General features: G+C 40.2%; 1 protein-coding gene across 19 annotated transcripts in view; it reads left to right on the top strand.

Moving 5' to 3' along the window:
• tpk1 (thiamin pyrophosphokinase 1) overlaps positions 1 to 18,867 on the top strand; it is a 364,043-nt gene that overhangs the window by 173,446 nt on the left and 171,730 nt on the right. For all 19 annotated transcript variants that reach the window (XR_009512677.1, XM_059972409.1, XM_059972403.1 and 16 more), the window contains one exon: positions 6,958 to 7,053. Coding sequence is in view for 18 of the 19 variants with exons in the window: in XM_059972409.1 (XP_059828392.1) it covers positions 6,958 to 7,053 (96 nt within the window). In the remaining variant the exon portion in view is untranslated. The remainder of the gene's footprint in view (positions 1 to 6,957; positions 7,054 to 18,867) is intronic.

Here is an 18,867-nt window from a genome sequence, read left to right as displayed (position 1 = left end):
TTCGAAGATACTAGGTCTCAAACATCTCTGAAGATCTATCCTGGGCCCAACATATTGATGCAATTGCAAAGTAGGCACGACAGAGGCTGTATTTCAGTAGGAGTTTGAGTAGATTTGGTGTGACACCAAAGGCTCTTGCAAATTTCTACGTAAGTACTGTGGAGAGCATTCTAACTGGTTGCATCTCAACCTGGTGTGGAGGGGCCACTTCCCAGGATCGGAAAGAGTTGTGAACTCATCCAGTTCCAGCATGGGCACTAGTCTCCTCAGCATTGAAGATATCTTCAAAAGGGGACGCCTCGAAAAGCCGGTATCCATCATTAGGGACCTCCATCACATAGTAGATGCCCTTTTCTCATTGCTCCAGAGTTGGTACAGGAGCCTCTAGACACACACTTGAAACGTTAGGATCAGCTCTTTTCCCTCCACCGTCGGATTACTGAATGGACACTACGTCAACTTTTTACTTCCTCTCTTTTTGCACTACTTATTTAACTGATTTTTAAAAAAATTATTTCTTGTTGTAATTCATTGTTTTTTATAAAGATATTATTTATTGGAATGTACTGCTGCCATAAAACCACAATTTTCACAACATATTGCAGTGATATTGAACCTAATTCTGAGAGGGATCAGTACTGCTAGAGTTGCAACATTACATCCAACTCTCAGATTTGATGAGGATGATGACTGACTCTGTTGGATTCAAAGATTGAGGTACTGGGCTTCAAGCCTCTGTCCCCCATTAGCCCCTGCACCATATTACTCCAATAGCAGAGAAAAAAAATCTTATTTCTGCCCCTATCTGCTTTACGTAGCAAATATGAATACATTTTCATTAGCAGCAGTCAGGAAAGAAAATGATTGTTCCCTGAGAAATTACAGCAAAGAAATGAGATGCGAAATACAGGTTTTACATTTCAGATCTATGTTTAATTGCAGCATCCACAGAGATCTCACTTTTTACCTGCTTGAGGTTTAGGTACAATAAGTATTAATAAATACAAATTCAAATTATGGTTCTAACACACAAATCAGTTTTGGCCAAGCTCTACCCATTAAAAAGGTCTTTTGTTGCAGCAGTGAGTCACCTCTTTCGAAATGTCATTTCCCACTGTGTCATGTGATTTTAAAACGTGCTATATTTAGCACATTTAGAGATTGCATTAAACATTTCTAAGTTTCTTTATTATTCATGCATAGATGTCACTAGAAGCATCTAAATTCAGTTCCCATTTTTCAATCCACTTGGAAATGTTACAATGGACATCTTATATCACTGTACTCTGTGAGGAGTAAGTGTTGCCACTGTGCTCTGAAGTAGGAAATTTCATGATTTTTCAAGAAGGTGGACAGACAGAAGTCGTGGTAAATTTTGGGACCAGCAGCATAGTTAGGAAAAGAGAAGAGGTCCTGAAGAGCGAATATACTATAGGGAGTTGGATAGAAAGCTGAAAAGCAGGACCTCAAGGGTACAAATCTCTGGATTGCTGCCTGTACCACTGGCCGGTGAAGGCAAGAATAGGATGATATGGTAGATAACTGCATGGGTGAGGAATTGGTGCAGGTGGCAGGGTTTCAGATTTCTGGATCATCGGGATCCGTTCTGGGGAAGGTATGACCTGTACGAAAGGACAGGTTACACCTGAACTCAAGGAGGTCCAATATCCTTGCGGGTAGGCTTGTGAGACCTGCTGGGATGGGTTTAAACTAATTTGGGCAGGGGGGTGGAAACTGGAGTGAGACGGCTGAGGATGGGGTAGTTGGTATGCAAGTAAATGCAATGTGTAGTGAGACTGTGAGGAAGGACAGCCAGGTGATAGGGCAAATTTTCAAGCAGTGGGATGAGGAAATGGATTGAATTGAATTGAATTGAATTGACTTTATTTCTTACATCATTCACATACATGAGGAGTAAAAATCTTTACATTTCCCTGTGAATGTGCAATGTATAATAATTTGTAATAAATAGTATGCACATTAAGATATACAACAGAACAGTCAATATAGCTTAGGAATACAATTGTATCAGTGTGAATTTTTCAGTCTGATGGCCTGGTGGAAGAAGCTGTCCCGGAGCCTGTTGGTCCTGGCGTTAATGTTCCAGTACTGTTTTGTGGATGGTAGCAGTTAGAACAGTTTATGGTTGTGATGACCCAGGTCCCCAATGGTCCTTCAGGCCCTTTTACGCACCTGTCCTAGTAAACGTCCTGAATAGTGGGAAGTTCACATCCACTGCTGCGCTGGGCTGTCCGCACCACTCTCTGCGGAGTCCTGTGATCAAGGGAAGTACATTCCCATACCAGGCAGTGATGCAGTCAGTCAGGATGCTCTCAATTGTTCTCCTGTAGAAAGTCCCTAGGATTTGGGGACTCATGCCGAACTTCTTCAACTGTCTGAGGTGAAAGAGGTGCTGTTGTGCTTTTTCACCACACAGCTAGTATGTACAGACCAAGTGAGGTCCTCAGTGATGTATATACCAAGGAACTTAAAGCTATTCACCCTCTCAACCCGAGATCCAGTGATGTCAACAGTGGTTAGCCTGTCTCCATTCCTCCTGTAATGCCCAACCAGCTCCTTTGTTTTCACAACATTGAGGGTGAGGTTGTTTTCTTGACACCACTGTGTCAGATAGAATGACTTCTTCTCTGTAGGCTGCCTCTTATTATTTGAGAAAAGGCCAATCAATGTAGTATCGTCAGCAAATTTAATTAGCAGATTGGAGCTGTGGGTGGTGCCACAGTCATGGGTACATATAGAGTATTGAATACAGGACTGAGGGTGTTATATTTAAATGCACGCTGTATACGGAATAAGGTAGATGATATTGGCAGGTATGTCATTGTAAGCATCAATGAGTCGTATTTAAAAGAAGATCATAGCTTCCAAAGCTTAACATCCAAAGATACAGTTTGTGTTGAAAGGACAGACAGGTAGGCAGAGGTAGGTAGGTGACTCTGCTGGTGAAAAATGAAATTAAATCCCTAGAAAGAGGTGACATAGGATTGGGAGATGTTAAAACCTTGTGGGTAGAGTTAAGAAACTGCAAGAGTAAAAAGACCCTAGTGGGAGTTTTATACAGCCCTCCAAACAGTAGTCAGGGTGTAGGGTACAAATTACAATGGGAGGTAGAAAAGTGATGTAAGAAGGGCAGTGAAATGATCGTCATAGGAGATTTCAATATTCAGAAAGATTGGAAAGTTAACTTGTTGCTGCATCCCAGGAGAGGAAATTTGTAGAATACCTATGAAATGGCTTTTTAGAGCAATTTGTGGTTAAACCCATTAGGGGAAAGGCAAAAATTTTGGATTGGGTGCTGTGCAGTGAACCAGATTTGATCAAGCAGCTTAAGGTAAAAGAACCTTAGAAGGCACTGGTCATAATATGATAGGATTCAATGTGTAGTTTGGGAGGTAGAAGCTGAAGTCAGATGTATTGATACTACAGTGGCATAAAGGGAATTACAGAGGCAAGAGAGAGGAGCTGACCAAATCTTGGAAGGGGGCACTAGCAAGGATAACAGCAGAGTAACAGTGGTTGCAGTTTTTGGGGATAATTTGGAAGGCACAGGTTAGACACATCCAAAGAAGAAGTACACTAAAGGGAGGGTGAGGCCACTGTGACTGATAAATTAAGTCAAATGGAGCATAATCACAAAAGAGAGGGTCCATAATACAGCAAAAATTAGTTGAAAAGTAGAGGATTGAGAATCTTTTAAAAACAAACAAGGCAACTAAAAATACAATAAGGAGAGAAAAGATTAAATATAAAGGTAAGCTAGCCAGTAATATAAAAGGGAATACCAAAAGTTGTTTTTTTTTCAGAAATAATGTATTAAGAGTAAAAGAGAGGCGAGAGTGAATATTGGACCACCGGGAATTGATGCTAGAGAGTTAGTAATGGTGGAGTAAGTATGGTCTTATAAGATTTTGAATCAGTGGAAAATGACTAAACAGTGACACATTTCTAAATCTGTATGGAATACTGTGAAATGAGCTTGTTGATAAGGATGCCATAGGCTGTTGAAGTTGCAGCTTTGAGAGGTCCTGTAAAAGCCTCAATGAGTTGCTGTAGTTGTTTGTTGATTCGAACATGCAGTTGAGATGTGTGTTTAACTGGTGTATCGCAACCAACAAATTGGAATGTTTTATCTTGGATGGTCAAACATCTTAGAATTTTTGGAGCTGAATCTATCAGGACCATAGAAGAATATTGCCCCAAACAGCTTTGATGATCTGGGAATACTTACAGGGGTAAAGGGGTAAGTCAATGGCCGCAGTAAACCAAATCTGTGTTTGCTAGGACTTCTTGTGAATGGTCCAGTTAAGTTGTTGATCAATGGTGACTCACAACAATGGCAAAGAAATCTTGCTGTTGCAAAAAAAAACGTCGTCATTGTCACTGAGCCACATGAAGAGTAAATAAATGCAGGGACTTGATTGAAAACTGTATTCTTTGGCACAGATGCTGCCTGACATGCTGAGTTCCTCCAGCAGTTTGCTTTTGCTCCAGACTACAGCATCTGTAATCTCTTATGTCTCTAAAAAGTTATTAGGACTGATGTCTAAATTCTTTTCAAAGGGGGTGAATTAGATACAAAAAGTAAATAAGGCCATGATACCAGCAACTGAAAACACATCAGTGTTCAAAATACAGAATCAAGGAGCTCAGATACGTCAGTGATAAAGCTGCCTGATTTTTGAACTCAACGCCTTCACTTCTTCACTCAAGGCATTCAGTTCATCATAATACAGGAAAACAAAGTTACAAACCGGCTTAGACTAAGGAACTGGCTGTCTTTTACCTGGATGGGTTTCACTGAATTGCAGAGAAACAGTACTGTATAACATTAAACAGGCCCTTCAGCCTGCTGTGCGCATGCTGACCATAAAATATTATCTGTACAAATTCCATCCATCCTTCATTTAGTCCTTTGCCTTCTGTGTCTTGGTAATTCAAGTATTCATTCGGATGCTTCTTAATGATGCTTCATCATTACTGCAACCTTTACTTGCTTTCTCATCTCACAATTGGAGAAGTCCTCCACCCAAATAGTAATGTTATAATGACCAGATGTTAAGGGTGCCCACTGAAGGATAAGTATTGAGAAGGTAACTGAAATGAATTTTGCTCCTCTCAGTAATGGTTAAGGGATATAATACATTACCATTGTGCTGTAGCGCAGTGGCACACCTAACTCGGGCTCATTTTTAACCTTCGGCGCTGTCCGTGTGGAGTTTGCATGTATTCACTGTGACTCCATAGGTAACCCCTTGGTGCTCTGGTTTACTCTCTCACATCCCAAAAATATGAAGCTTGGTAGGTTAATTTGCCACTGTAAATTGCCCCTAGTGTGTAGGTGAGTGGTAGAATCTGGTGGGAGTTGGGCAAAAAGTAAATGGGGTAAGATAGGACTTCTGTAAAAATGGGTTGATAGTTGGCACAGAAATGATGGGCCGAAGATCGTGTTTTTTGTGTGGTATCTCTCTTTTGGATTGAAATATATACACTTCTTTCTTGATCGAACTATTTTCTGTTAGTTAATTGTGGAGCTGCAGTCCTTCGACACAAACAACAGCTTTGAAATTTATGCTTGTCTGAATAAACCTGTTATCAATTATCCTTACTGTTAATGCCTCCAAGCTATGCATTTTTTATTTAATCTGAAAAAAAAATGCCTTGAGAATGTCTGAAAAAATAACCCTTTTAATGTGGTCTCTGTTTAGTGATTACTTAATCTCTGTGTTCGGATGATATATTCCATATTTGCCCCAGCAAATTGCTCTTATCAGTTTCCTTCCATTTGCTTTCTTTTGGATTTATTTACCCATTGACTCTCTACTTTGCATACATAATTACTTACGGCACAGAAAAACAAGTTTGCATCTTGTATTTCTAACAGTCTGCTCTAAACAACATAAGGGCTATTGTATCCCAATTATGCAGCAGGTCTTGACTGCAATGTTAATATTATGATCTGTTTGGAAATTTGAAGTGAGTTTTCCTTTTGGCTCAATCTGGTGTGAGCAAAAAAAAGCCAAAAAGGCAAGATTTTGTTATTTATTTTAACCAGGAACGATTACTGCAATGCTTCAACCTCCCCCTTTACTCCAAAGTTCAAAGTAAAAATTTTACCATCAAAGTACACATATGTCACCTTTACAACCTTGACGTTCATTTTCCTGTGGCATACACAGCATATATTTAGACTATTAACTATAATAGAGTCAATGAAAGATCAATCAGAGTGCAGAAGGCACTGTGCAAATGCAAACATAAATAAATAGCACTAAATAGTGAGAACATGAGATAATGAGATATTATCTCATTTTAATGTTCACAGGAAGTCCAGGCAACCAGTTCCATTGTTCGCCAACTCTCAACCAGTGTAACACAAGCTATATAATTTTCCTTGGCATCTCACTAATTTCCCATCTTAAGACAGCTGAGAACTGAGCAGCAAGGATTTGATTAAGATGCAGGAACTGAGGAAGCTTGGACCTTATTTCTAAGGAAGTGAATGTTTCCATCCTCACTGCATGCTTGCTCACAACTGACCTGGAATCAAGATTGGGGTCCATATTATTTGTTGTTTAGTAATTCAATCTGTGAATGTGAAGCATCAGATTGCTTTTTCCCAGTTCCTCCTCATTCTCATTTCCCTGTTCAGGTCTTTCTGTGGTTTTGAGCTTCATTCAACTGTGATTATAACATACTTTTGCCAATTGTGGTGCACCATCAGTCATTCCAGGGTGCTAAATGCAGCCCGTGGGTAAATCTAAGCATTTTTTTTAATACTGTGAGTAAGCAACTATGCTATGTAGCTGACAGACCTGAGCGATGAATTGCCACATGACCAGTTCACAGAGAAGCCCATTATTGTATTTAATCCCTGGCTGTAATATATATCATGCATTGTATCTATTTCTTTATCACATATATCTTTTATTTTTCTAGGAGTGTGAGATCATTGATACAGAGAATCAGGACCTCACTGACTTCACAAAATGTTTGCAGATACTACTTAAGAAAACAAAGGATCAAGGATTGAAGGTAATTTCCAGATATTCAATTTTTAGAGTTGCTTTAAAGCACTCTGTCAAAATTGCCTCAGAGAATTTTCAGATTTAACAACTATGTTGTATAAAAAAATTCATTCATTAAAGGAAAATAATTAAGTTTTGAACTTTGTCCGGAGTTCACTGCTCGCAGCGTTTTTCCATGGATTTATCTGTTCTGGGTTGGTGTCGCTGGTCCTGCAGATGCTTCTGTGGTTTGTAGAATCCAGACTTTGTAACTCAGACATTTCAATGGGATAGAAATAGCTTCTTCCTTCAAACTCTTTCAGAAACCTTTGAAATGTGCAAAACCATGCCCCAGTTTTGCTGAAGATTTCAAGTATTTCACTGTGTTTTTGACATTGTGAAAAAATATTAAACTGCTAAAAATGAAGTAAAAAATTAAAGATTACAAAAATATTGAAAATATTTAAGTAAAAACATTTAAATGGACTTCAATCACTTTTACATTACTAAATATGTTAAAGTTAGTGTAAATAATTTGTAATTTAGTCACCCTTGTTCGTTTTACATGTTGGCATCACGTTGCCATTCAACTGAATAGAATTGAAATGCAGGTTCTAACTATGTTCTGGGACACAGTTGAACTTCATGTGGGGTTCAGCACCAGAGCACATGGACCAAATCACTAGAGGAACTCTGATACAGAAAAAGGACTTGGCATAATCCATAATCTTCCAGGCAAGCTAACATATTAAAATTCAAGATGCAAGTTTCAAGATTTTTAAATGTCATTTCCAGAACACAAGTGTAAAGGAAAACAAAGTAATTGTTACTCAGGATCCAATGCAGCATAAAAAACACAATAATGAACAAAGCAGAATAAATACAGTATTCTCATTCTCATTAACCCCATTCTTTGAAGAAAGAAGACCTCTCTGATGTCATGGAAAGGAAGGCTGCATGCTAGGAACAGATAAGCAGAGGTGAAGGAACTGAGAGTTCCATTTTTACAGGACATAGGGTGGAAAGAGGTATTGTCAAGATAACACTAGGAATCAGCAGGTTTATAAAAGATGTCAGTTGACAGTTTGTCTTCAGAGATGGAGACAGAAAGATCAAGAAAGGGGAGGAAGGGGTCAAAAGTCGACCAAGTGAATTTAAGGGCAGAGTAGAAGTTTGAGGCAAAGTTGACAAAATTAACGAGCTCAGCATGGGTGCATGAAGCAGTTGACAAGGTAGTAGAGGAAGATTTGGGGAATATTAGCAAGGAAGGCTTTGAACATGGACTATTCTATGTAGCTAACAAAGAGCCGGGCACAGTTAGGGTCAGGTGGGTGCCCATGGCTGCCCCTCGAATCTGGAGAAAGTGGGAGGAGCAGTAGGAAAAATTGGTAAGTGTGAGGACTAGTTCTGTCAGATTGAGGAAGGTGGTGGTGGAAGGGAAATGGTTGGTTCTTTTGTCAAGATTGTAGTGGAGAGCTTTGAGGCCTCCTTGATGGGTGATACAGGTGTATAGGGGGTGAACATCCGTAGTGAAAGTGAGGTGGTCAGGGCCAGAGAATTGAAAGTTACTGAAGAGATTGAAAGCATGATTGAAATTTACTGAGGAAATGGAGAACATGATTGAAAGTTACTGAAGAGATCGAGAGCATGATTGAAATTTACTGAGGAGATCAAGAGCATTTATTGAAACATAAACTATTTTAAAGACCTATTATTAATTGTTATTCAATTAAATACCATGCTGTTTATTTTCCTGGTGACTGAACAATTCATTAATCATTTTTTCTGTACTGTGGCAAAAACTTTCAAAAATTAACTGTATCAACTCCAAACTAAATTATGAACATTTTGTCAGTGATAGTGATTGCTCTCGAGAAAAGCTTCAGTACTCTAGGCTACCTTTCAAAATCAGCAAGGTATTTTAAATGGATAATGAACTGTAATGCTGTGGTTAAGATTTCTACTGCTATGCTGTGAGGTAATTTTATTTTAGCAGTTTTTTTGCAAATGCAGTATGTCTTGTAGTAAGCTTCTCAGCCTAGTGTTTTGGCTTTAGCTAAAGACAAGGAGCCATTTTGTTCAATTTAGGAATGCTTGTCAGACGATCGGGTTTGTCTTGGTAACATATTGTAACATTTTGCCCAGTGGGATGTCACGGAAAAGAGAGTTGGGAGGATCAGATTTCTGAAGGATGGTAGTCTGGTTTGGGGTCTTATTTCTCTGGCGAACGATAGCATTGTATGAGGCAGTATTTACACAGCATTCGCTGCAAGTCCTGTCCATCCAACTTTCCTGTTTGGTTGAACCTAAGTCATACCAACCCTCGATGTATGATGCTGATGGAAGGTGGCCTTCTCACTGCGGAGTCACGTGGCTGTTAGCAGAGTTAGCTAACAAGTCAAGTTTGTATACAATCTCCAGAGAGAGAATTACAGATATCAACAGAAATATTTAGTAAGTTTGAGTGTTAAGCTTTCACTCAGAAACAGTGTGTATACTGGGGTGGATTTTTAACCATCCACCCAGGTGCGAAAACTAAATTGCCTTATAGTGTGTGTTATGAAAGCTGCGTGTTTTTCACCTTCCATTGAAACCTTATTAAAAGGAAAAGAGGATAGAGAAGAATTTGGAATTTTACCAGAGAAAATGAAAATGTTACATTAAAAAATGCCAGAGAGCTCTTTTATGTTATTTATTAAGATGGCAGCTTGGTTTGAAACTTGTTCAGGAAAGGACAAAACAATTATTGTCAGTACAGTTGAAAGTAGACAAGCAGATGAAAATGTGATTTGGCAAAAAAAGAAACTCATTAATGTTGCATGAAGGGACAAGAACAGAAGCATATTTCCTTTTCACATCAATTATAGGCATCAAAACTTTACACTTGTGTAGAAATGATACCAATATCAGAATGACGTAAGTTGTGGAGGAATGAAGAATCACTAAAGAGGAAGAAGAACCATCCTTCAGCCTTATAAAACGTAAGCCATACATTAGCTTCAGTACTGAATGTAGTTCTGGTCACCACACCATCAGAATTATGGCATGCGAGGGGTTACTGACGAGATTCATCAGGATGTTGCACAGGATGTTTCAGTTATAGGAGAGACTGGAGAGATGAAGTCTGTTTTTTCTCTGGAGTGGAGGAGATTTAGAGTAGGATTTTTAACTTCAAAATTCAAAGTACATTTATTCTCAGAGTATGTATTCTGTATACAACCTTGAGGTTCATCTTTTTACAGGCAGCCACAAAGCAAAAAAAAAACAATTAAAGCTATTAAAAAAGACCACCGAACACCCAATTGCATTTAAAAAAAAGCAAATCATGCAAACAATAAAAGTAAGCAACTAACATTCAGAACTGAAGTTCACAAAAGTGAGCCCACAGCCAAGAAGCCAGTCATCACTGCAGCTGATCCAGGACTCATTAGTTGCAGGCCACAGGCTCAATTCAGCGCAGAGACGAGTAAACCTCGCCAAACTGCAAGCTGAACACTGGTGTGTCCCTTGCCCTTGGCCATACACTCTGTTGCTTCAATCTGGCCCAGCACTCAAATTGGTCAATCCTTGCTCTTAGTCCCAGGCCCCGTTTCTTCGATAGGCTCTTGGGCCTGGGACCTGCTGTGTCGAATTGGCCTGTGCCTGGCCTTTCCAATGCAGCCCGGCGCATAAATTGGTCAAAACTCTGCTCGTTCTCTCGTCTCAAGCCTGGGTCTTGCCGCCTCAATTTGGCCTGTACACACCACGCCACAACAGTCCTGCACCTTCGAGATGTGGTTTATGGAAGTATCATGGGTATAGATAAGGTAGGCTGCAGGTAACTTTTCCCCATTTCAGAAAGCGACAGAACTAGAGGATATAGGCTCAGTGTCAAGAGACTCAGAGAGGATCTGAAGGGGATCTTTTTCACCCAGAGAATGGTGAGTACTTGGAATGCATTGCTTATCTTAGTAGTGGGTCCAAAGCAATTCAGAAGTATCGAAGTGAACATGTGAATCACATAGGCATGGAAACCAAGGGTTAAGTGTTGGATTAATAAAAGATCAGTGCCCACCAATCAGCATGGATATTTTGAGCTGACTGGCTTGTGTCCATGCTGTTTGACTAGCTCAATGATACTCAGTGAAGCAATTGGCATTTAAAAAAAAGAAAACGAAATGGGGATAACATGAAAGATCATTTTCTGGTGAGCTATATGATTTTGTCATCCAGTATCCAGAAAGGCCACTTTAAATGACCAGAATATCATCCTCGAACATACTAAGAAATTTTCAATGATGTCCAGCACAAACTCCACAACTACCTTTATTAAGCAAAACTACCAAGTGTTTTTCTCTTCTTGGTACGTGTGAGGAGTAGGCAATTACAACGGGAAATAGAAAATAAATGTAGTAAGTATGCCAGAAATTTGAGAATGTCGGAGAACGTCAGCACTCCAGTGTTCTGAAAGAAGCAGCCAAAGAGATTTTGGAGGCGTTATTAGTGATCTTTCAGAAATTACTAGATTCTGGATTGTACTGGTACATCGCAAATGTCACTCCACTTTGTAAGACCATAAGACCCGGAAAGAAAGAAGAAAGACGACAGATAGTAAATTGTAGCTTAGTCAGCCTGACTTCATTGATTGGTAAGATTTTAGAGTCTATTATTAAGGATAAGGATTTGGGGTACTTGGAGGCACACGCTACAACAGCCCGAAGTCAGCATGATTTCCTTGAGAGGAGATCTTGCCTGACAAACCTGTTGGGATTCTTTGTGAAAGTAACAAACAAGATAGACAACTTGTCTGTGGGCGTTGTTTGCTTGAATGATCAGAAGGCCTTTGACATGAGGCTGCTGAATGAAATAGGCGCCCATGCTACAGGAAAGATATAATCACTGATACAGGATTGGCTGACTTAGAAAAGGCAAAGAGCGGGAATAAAGGGAGCTGCCAGTGACTGGAAGTGTTCCACAGGGATCTGTGTTCAGTCCATTACTTTTAAAATGATATATTACTGATCTGGATGATGGAATTGATGGCTTTGTGCCAAGTCTGGGTGGAGGGGCAGGCATTGTTGAGGAAACAGGGAGTCTGCAGAAGAACTTCAAAAGATTAGGAGGGCAAAGAAGTGGCCAATGGAATACAGTGCAGGGAAGTGTATGGTCATCCACTTTGGTAAAAGGAATAAAGGTGGAGTCTTTTCTGAACAGGGAGAAAATTCAGAAATCAGAGGTGCAAAGGAGCTTGGGAGTCCTCATGCAGGATTCCCTAAATGTTAACTTGCAATTAAGTCGGTAGTAAAGAAGACAAATGTAATACAACATAGAATATAGAAAACCTACAGCACAATACAGGCCCTTCGGCCCACAAAGCTGTGCCAAACATGTCCTTACCTGAGAAATTACCTCGGGTTACGCATCGCCCTTTATTTTTCTGAGCTCCAAGTACCTATCCAGGAGTCTCTTAAAAGACCCTGTTGTATCCACCTCCACCACCATCACCGGCAGCCCATTCCACACACTCACCACTCTCTGTGGGGAAAAAACTTACCCCTGATATCTTCTTGTACTTATACACCTCTATCAAGTCACCACTCATCCTCCGTCGCTTCAAGAATAAAAGGCCGAGTTCACTCAGCCTGTTCTCATAAGGCATGCTCCCCAGTCCAGACAACATCCTTGTAAATCTCCTCTGCACCCTTTCTATGGTTTCCATATCCTTCCTTCAATGAGGTGACCAGAACTGAGCATAGTACTCCAAGTGGGGTCTGACCAGGGTCCTATATAGCTGTAACATTACCTCTCGACTCCTAAGTTCAATCCCAGTGTCGAAGAAGGCCAATGCACCATATCCTTTCTAAACCTCAGAGTCAACCTGTGCAGCAGCTTTCAGTGTCGTATGGACTCGGACCCCAAGATCCCTCTGATCCTCTACACTGCCGAGAGTCTTATCATTACTACTATATTCTGTCATCATATTTGACCTACCAAAATGAACTACTTCAAACTTATATAAGATGAACTCCACCTGCCACTTCTCAGCCCAGTTTTGCATCCTATCAATGTCCCGCTGTAACCTCTGACAGCCCTCCACACTGTCCACAACACCTCCAACCTTTGTGTCATCAGCAAATTTACTAACCCACCCCTCCACTTCCTCACACAAAATGCTGGTGGAACACAGCAGGCCAGGCAGCATCTATATGAAGAAGCACTGTCGAAGTTTCGAGCCGAGACCCTTCGTCAGGACGATGCCTGGCCTGCTGTGTTCCACCAGCATTTTGTGTGTGTTGTTTGAATTTCCAGCATCTGCAGATTTCCTCGTGTTTCCTCCACTTCCTCATCCAGGTCATTTATAAAAATTACGAAAAGTAGGGGTCCTGGAACAGATCTCTGAGGCATACCATTAGTGACCAACCTCCATGCAGATTATGACCCATCTTAAACCACTCTTTGCCTTCTGTGGGCAAGCCAGTTCCGGATCCACAAAGCAATTTCCCCTTGGATCCCATGCTTCCTAACTTTCTCAATAAGCCTTACATGGGGTACCTTGTCAAATGCCTTGCTGAAATCCAGATACACTACATATATGGCTCTACCATCATCAATGTGTTTCATCACATCTCAGAAAATTCAATCATGCTCGTAAGGCATGGCCTGCCTTTGACAAAGCTATGCTGACTATTCCTAATCATATTATGCCTCTCCAAATGTTCATAAATCCTGCCTCTCAGGATCTTCTCCATCAACTTACCAGCCAGTGAAGTAAGACTCAGTGGTCTATAATTTCCTATAATGTTAGCATTCTTTTCAAGTATATAAAAGCAAGGTTATACAGCTGAAGTATTAGAAGGCATTTTGTCAAAACACATTTGGAATATTGTAAACGGTTTTGAACAACCTATGTCAGGAAGGATGTGCTGGATTTGGAGATTGTCTACAGGAGGCATACAAGAATAATCCTGAGAATGAAAGCCTCCTATCTCTGGATCATTGGGATCTCTTCTGGGGAAGCTATAACCAGTATAAAATGAACGGGCTGCACCTGAACCCGAAAGGGACCAATATCATTGTGGGCAAGTTTGCTAGAGTTGTTAGGGAGGGTTTAGACTAATTTGGCGGGGTGGGATGGGAACAGGAGTGATGGGACTGAGATAGGGATATTGGTTTACAAGCTGAGGTACTGGAGAGTGAGATTTCGGAAAGGACAGGCAGATTATAGGGCAAAATTGCAGTCAGTGGGATGGGTTGCAGTGTAAATGGGGAGAAAATTGGAAAGGGTGATCAATGCAGGACCGAAGGTGCTTATCTTTGAGAAACTGCAAAGGTAAGAAGACCCTGGTGGGAGTTATTTACAGGCCTCTGAGCAGGAGTCAGGATGTAGTCCACAGATTACTGTGGGAGATGGAAAAAGCATGTCAAGAAGGCAATGTCACATTAGTCATGGTGGATTTCAATATGCAGGTAGAATGGGAAAATCAAGTTGATGCTGGATCGCAAGAGAGAGAATTTGTGGAATGCCTCAAATTGGAACAGCTTGTGGTTGAGTCCACTGGGGAATCAGCAATTCTGGATTCTGACTACTGTTTGGAGGCCTGTAAATAACTCCCAGCAGGGTCTTCTTACCCTTCCAGTTTCTTAACTCCACCCACAAGGATTCTACATGTTTGATCCTATATCACCTCTTTCTAAAGATTTGATTTTATTTTTCAAATTTCAAATTTCTGACTGCCCTACAAGATCAGCTACCTTATTTTGTGTACTGCATGCAATCACCTTCGGTCCTGTGTTGGTCACCATTTTTAGATGTGAATATTTGAAGTGTTTATTAATACAAGGAAAAATTTACCAGTTTCACACACAAAATGGAGTAACTCAGCAAGTCAGGCAGCTTCTATGGAGGGGAGTGAACAGAATTTGATTCAGGATGAGATCCTTCATCAGACTTGACCTGCTGAGTTCCTCCAGCATTTTGTGTGTGCTTCTCATGATTTCCAGCATCTGCAGAATATCTTGTGTTTAAGACTTGTCAGTTTGTTGGAAATGATTTAGTTCAATTCAGTGCAAAGTTGGGTACAAGTTCAAGAACTGTTTCTTTAAGGACATATTGATCAGAATAGTGAATGCTGCTTTTATTGAAGTATCCCAAAACACGTATTCAAAAAATTACTTAGGAGCTTTATTTCTTTCAAGCTATTGATGTGATAAATTAATATTCACAGAAAAATAGGTAGATAATGTCCAAACATAAATTTCCCTTGTGATTAAAACTGACCTGACTCTATGCCTAGTCACAATGGTTAACTCCATTAGAATCTGTAAGTACATTCCTTGGATGTAGAAGGATTAGTGATTCCTGAACAACTGATTATAGCTGTTCCTGTGAAATTTTGTAACTAAGTGACTAAGCCTGTTTACAGAACATAGGTCCACCTCAAAGCACCATTTTCTTCAAATGTATTTAGTCCAACTGCATAGTTAAGTGATTAATTCCTGTCCACGTTATGTAAATGTTTTATTCACCAATAGAAATGTAACAGTATAGACATACTTTTAAAAAATCTGATAAAATTAGGTACATTTACAGGAATCAAAATGGAAAATAGAATCAGTACAGTATCTTTCATTCTGTAATGGATTATATATTTCTGTTGAGTGTTTGAGTGAAGCTAATCAGTAGTCTATGGGGAGAGAAAAGGCAATTGTATTTTACTTCAGGTTTTGTGAGATGTTTGTGGAGTGAGAATTAAAAGGTTTACTCCATGGGGTAGGGGAACTGGACCCAGAACATGTTCTGTGCCTCAATCTAATCAGTAAGAATTCTAAGCAACATATATAAAATGCTGGAGGAACTCAGCAGTCCAGGCAGCATCTATGGAAGAGAGTCAACAGTCAACTTTTTAGGCTGAGACCCTTCATCAGGTCCTGATTTTCCCTTGTCAGTATCAATTCTACTCTTTTTTTTTACAAGATTTCACAAATTAAAAGTGCTGATACTTTTTTATATACTTCATAAAAGCATTTATTTTAAAACTAGAACAAAACTAGTTAAAGCTAATTTACTTCATTTTTCTTAGACAAATTTTGGTTATGCTGAGTTTATTTGTTGATAATATTCTGCATTTATATCAACCAACATTTTTTTTTCCATTTTAAGCTTATCATTGTCAGCTAAGTGCTGGGAAAATGACTTAAATCCAACCATTACGGGAAATTTACCGTTGTATCAGTAATTTTTGGCATTGCCTGTACTGTGTTCACTGCTTGTATGCAGTTTCCACTATTTTCTCAGGGCTAGGGTTAATATATAGAGCATGGGTACGTGTAGGCTATCCCGAGGTTCTGCACACCTTGCTTTAATTATCTGTCACACAACACACTGTTCCATAGAAGCTCATCTTTCAATCAGCACATTACAGCCATCTTAATGTAGCAGTGACTGCACTAATTCCAGATCATAGTTCACGTATGCCAATGGTGACTTGTTTGACACCTTTATTGATTAGTATAGTCCTTTTAACATCCCCTTTTCTTCATGCACTGTCATTCTTTTAATTATTTCTCCACCCTTCCCTCTATCATAGACCTTTCTTTTTCTGTTTCCTTCCCTCCTCAATATTTTGCATCTTCAAAATTGGAAATGTTTGAACCTTTTGCACCGGATAACAAGCCATCAGCCTGAAACAGGAGCAGCTTCCCTGCCTGCTGATACTCTCTGCCCTACTGAACATTTCCGGCACTTCTCTTTTAAATGCAGGTTTGCAGCATCTATGATATTTAGCCTAAAACAAAACCTGAACAATAACCATTAGAAAAATTAATTTGATTCCAGAATTAATCGGCTTGTCATATGAGGAGCGTTTGATGGCTCTGGGTCTGGAATTCAGAAGAATGAGGGATGATCATATTGAGACATATCGAATGTTGAAAGACCTCGACAGAGTGGATGCGGAGGGGATGTTTCCTATAGAGTGGGAGTCTGAGACGAGAGGACACAGCCTCAGAATAGAGGGATGCCCTTTTAGAATGGAGTTAAGGAGGAATTTCTCTTGCTAGAAGGTGGCAAATCTGTGGAATTTGGTGCCACAGGCTGCTGTAGCCAAGTTCTTTGGTATATTTAAGGTACAGCTTGATAGATTCTTGATTAGTCAGCCATAAAGAGATGCAGGGAAAAGGCAGAAAATTGGGACTGAGAGGAAAGACGAATCAGCCATGGTGAAATGGAGCAGACTCGATGGGCCAAATGGCCTAATTCTGCTCCCATATCTATGGTCATTTAGGCCAAATGGATTATACAGTTTTCTGTTTGGTTGTTTACTAATCAGTTGGAATCATTCACTTAGGACAACTTAGGAAGCTTGTTTAAGTTTGAGCTCAAAAATTCTATGTTATATCCCAGAGGCTGTGATAATACTGGATAAATCAAGTAAAATTTGGATAAATGAATTATGAAATATAACAGGTAAGCTAGAGCATGATCCCATAAACCTGTCCTGTCATTTATTAGGAGCACATTTGATATTTTGCCTCAAGATCACTTTCCTGCCCAATCACCATGTTATTCCCAGTCTCAGTTTTAAATATAATGACTGGAGTGTCACAGCTCCCTGTGAAGAAAGTCAAAAATGGCTATCCCCAGTTATTCACGATCTATCCCAATAACCTGGCCAATTTGTTTTTCCAAGTTTACTAAAGTTACCAAACCAGATGGCATTGTGGACTGTGAGGAGAATGCAGTGTAGTTTTAGGGGGATATCAAAAGGTTAGTGATTAGGACAACAAAGAAATGGTTGTGGGAGGCACAGGGAGGCTATGGGATTGCTTCGAGTCAGCGGACTGGGTTGTGCTCAAGGACTTGTCTGTTGATCTGAATGAATACCCCATGGTTGTCACAGACTTCATAAAAGCAGTTGTAGACAAGTGTGTCTCCACAAAATCATTCAGAGTTTTCTCCTACCTGAAGCCCTGGATGACAGCCAGATCAGAGGCATTCAAATCTGGCACCCAAGAATGTTACAACAGGTCCAGGTATGATTTCCAGAAAGCCATCTTATGGGTGAAATGGCAATTCCCATCTAAATTAGAATCAACAAGTATGCTTGAATGTTGGGCCAGGCTACAATCCTATAAAGTAAAACCAAACAACATTAGCAACACCAGGGTTTCACTTCCAGATGAGCTCAACGCCTTCGGTGCTCACTTTGACCATCAAAACATGGAGTCCCCAATGATCCTATGATTTCAGACTCTGAGGCCAATGGGCAAGCAGCCTTCTGGAGGATGAACCCATAAAAAACAACTGGCCCTGACGGGGTACCTGGCCAAGTACTAAAGACCTGTGCTGATCGACTGGCTGGAGTGTTCACTGAGATCTTTGCCCTCTCAAAATGGCAGTCTGAGGTACCACCTGCTTCAAGCAGGCTTCAGGTGCTTCAGAAGAATGTGGCAATCTCTCTCAAAGATTATCGTTCAGTAACACTTTCATCCACGGTTTTGAAGTGTTTTGAGAGGTTGGTGATGAAATGTATCAACTCTTGCCTTAAAAGCAATGTTGATCCACTCCAATTTGCCTTCTGGCATAACAGGTTCACAGCAGATGCCATCACTTTGGCTCTTCACTCAACACTGGAACATCTGGACAGCAAAGACTGTTCTTTATTGATTACCACTCAGCATTCAATACTGTAATCCCCTCAAAACTAACCAATAAGCTTCAGGTCCTTGGCCTCAATACCTCCTTGTGCAATTGGATCCTCAATTTCCTCACTTGCAGACACCAGCCAGTTTGGATTGGCAACAACATCTCCTCCATGATCTCATCAGCACAGGTGCACCACAGGGCAGTGTGCTTAGCCCCTGC

This window comes from Hypanus sabinus, chromosome 6 (genome assembly GCF_030144855.1).
Source record: "Hypanus sabinus isolate sHypSab1 chromosome 6, sHypSab1.hap1, whole genome shotgun sequence".
Lineage (NCBI taxonomy): Eukaryota > Metazoa > Chordata > Chondrichthyes > Myliobatiformes > Dasyatidae > Hypanus > Hypanus sabinus.
This window is presented reverse-complemented; position numbering and strand designations above follow the sequence as displayed.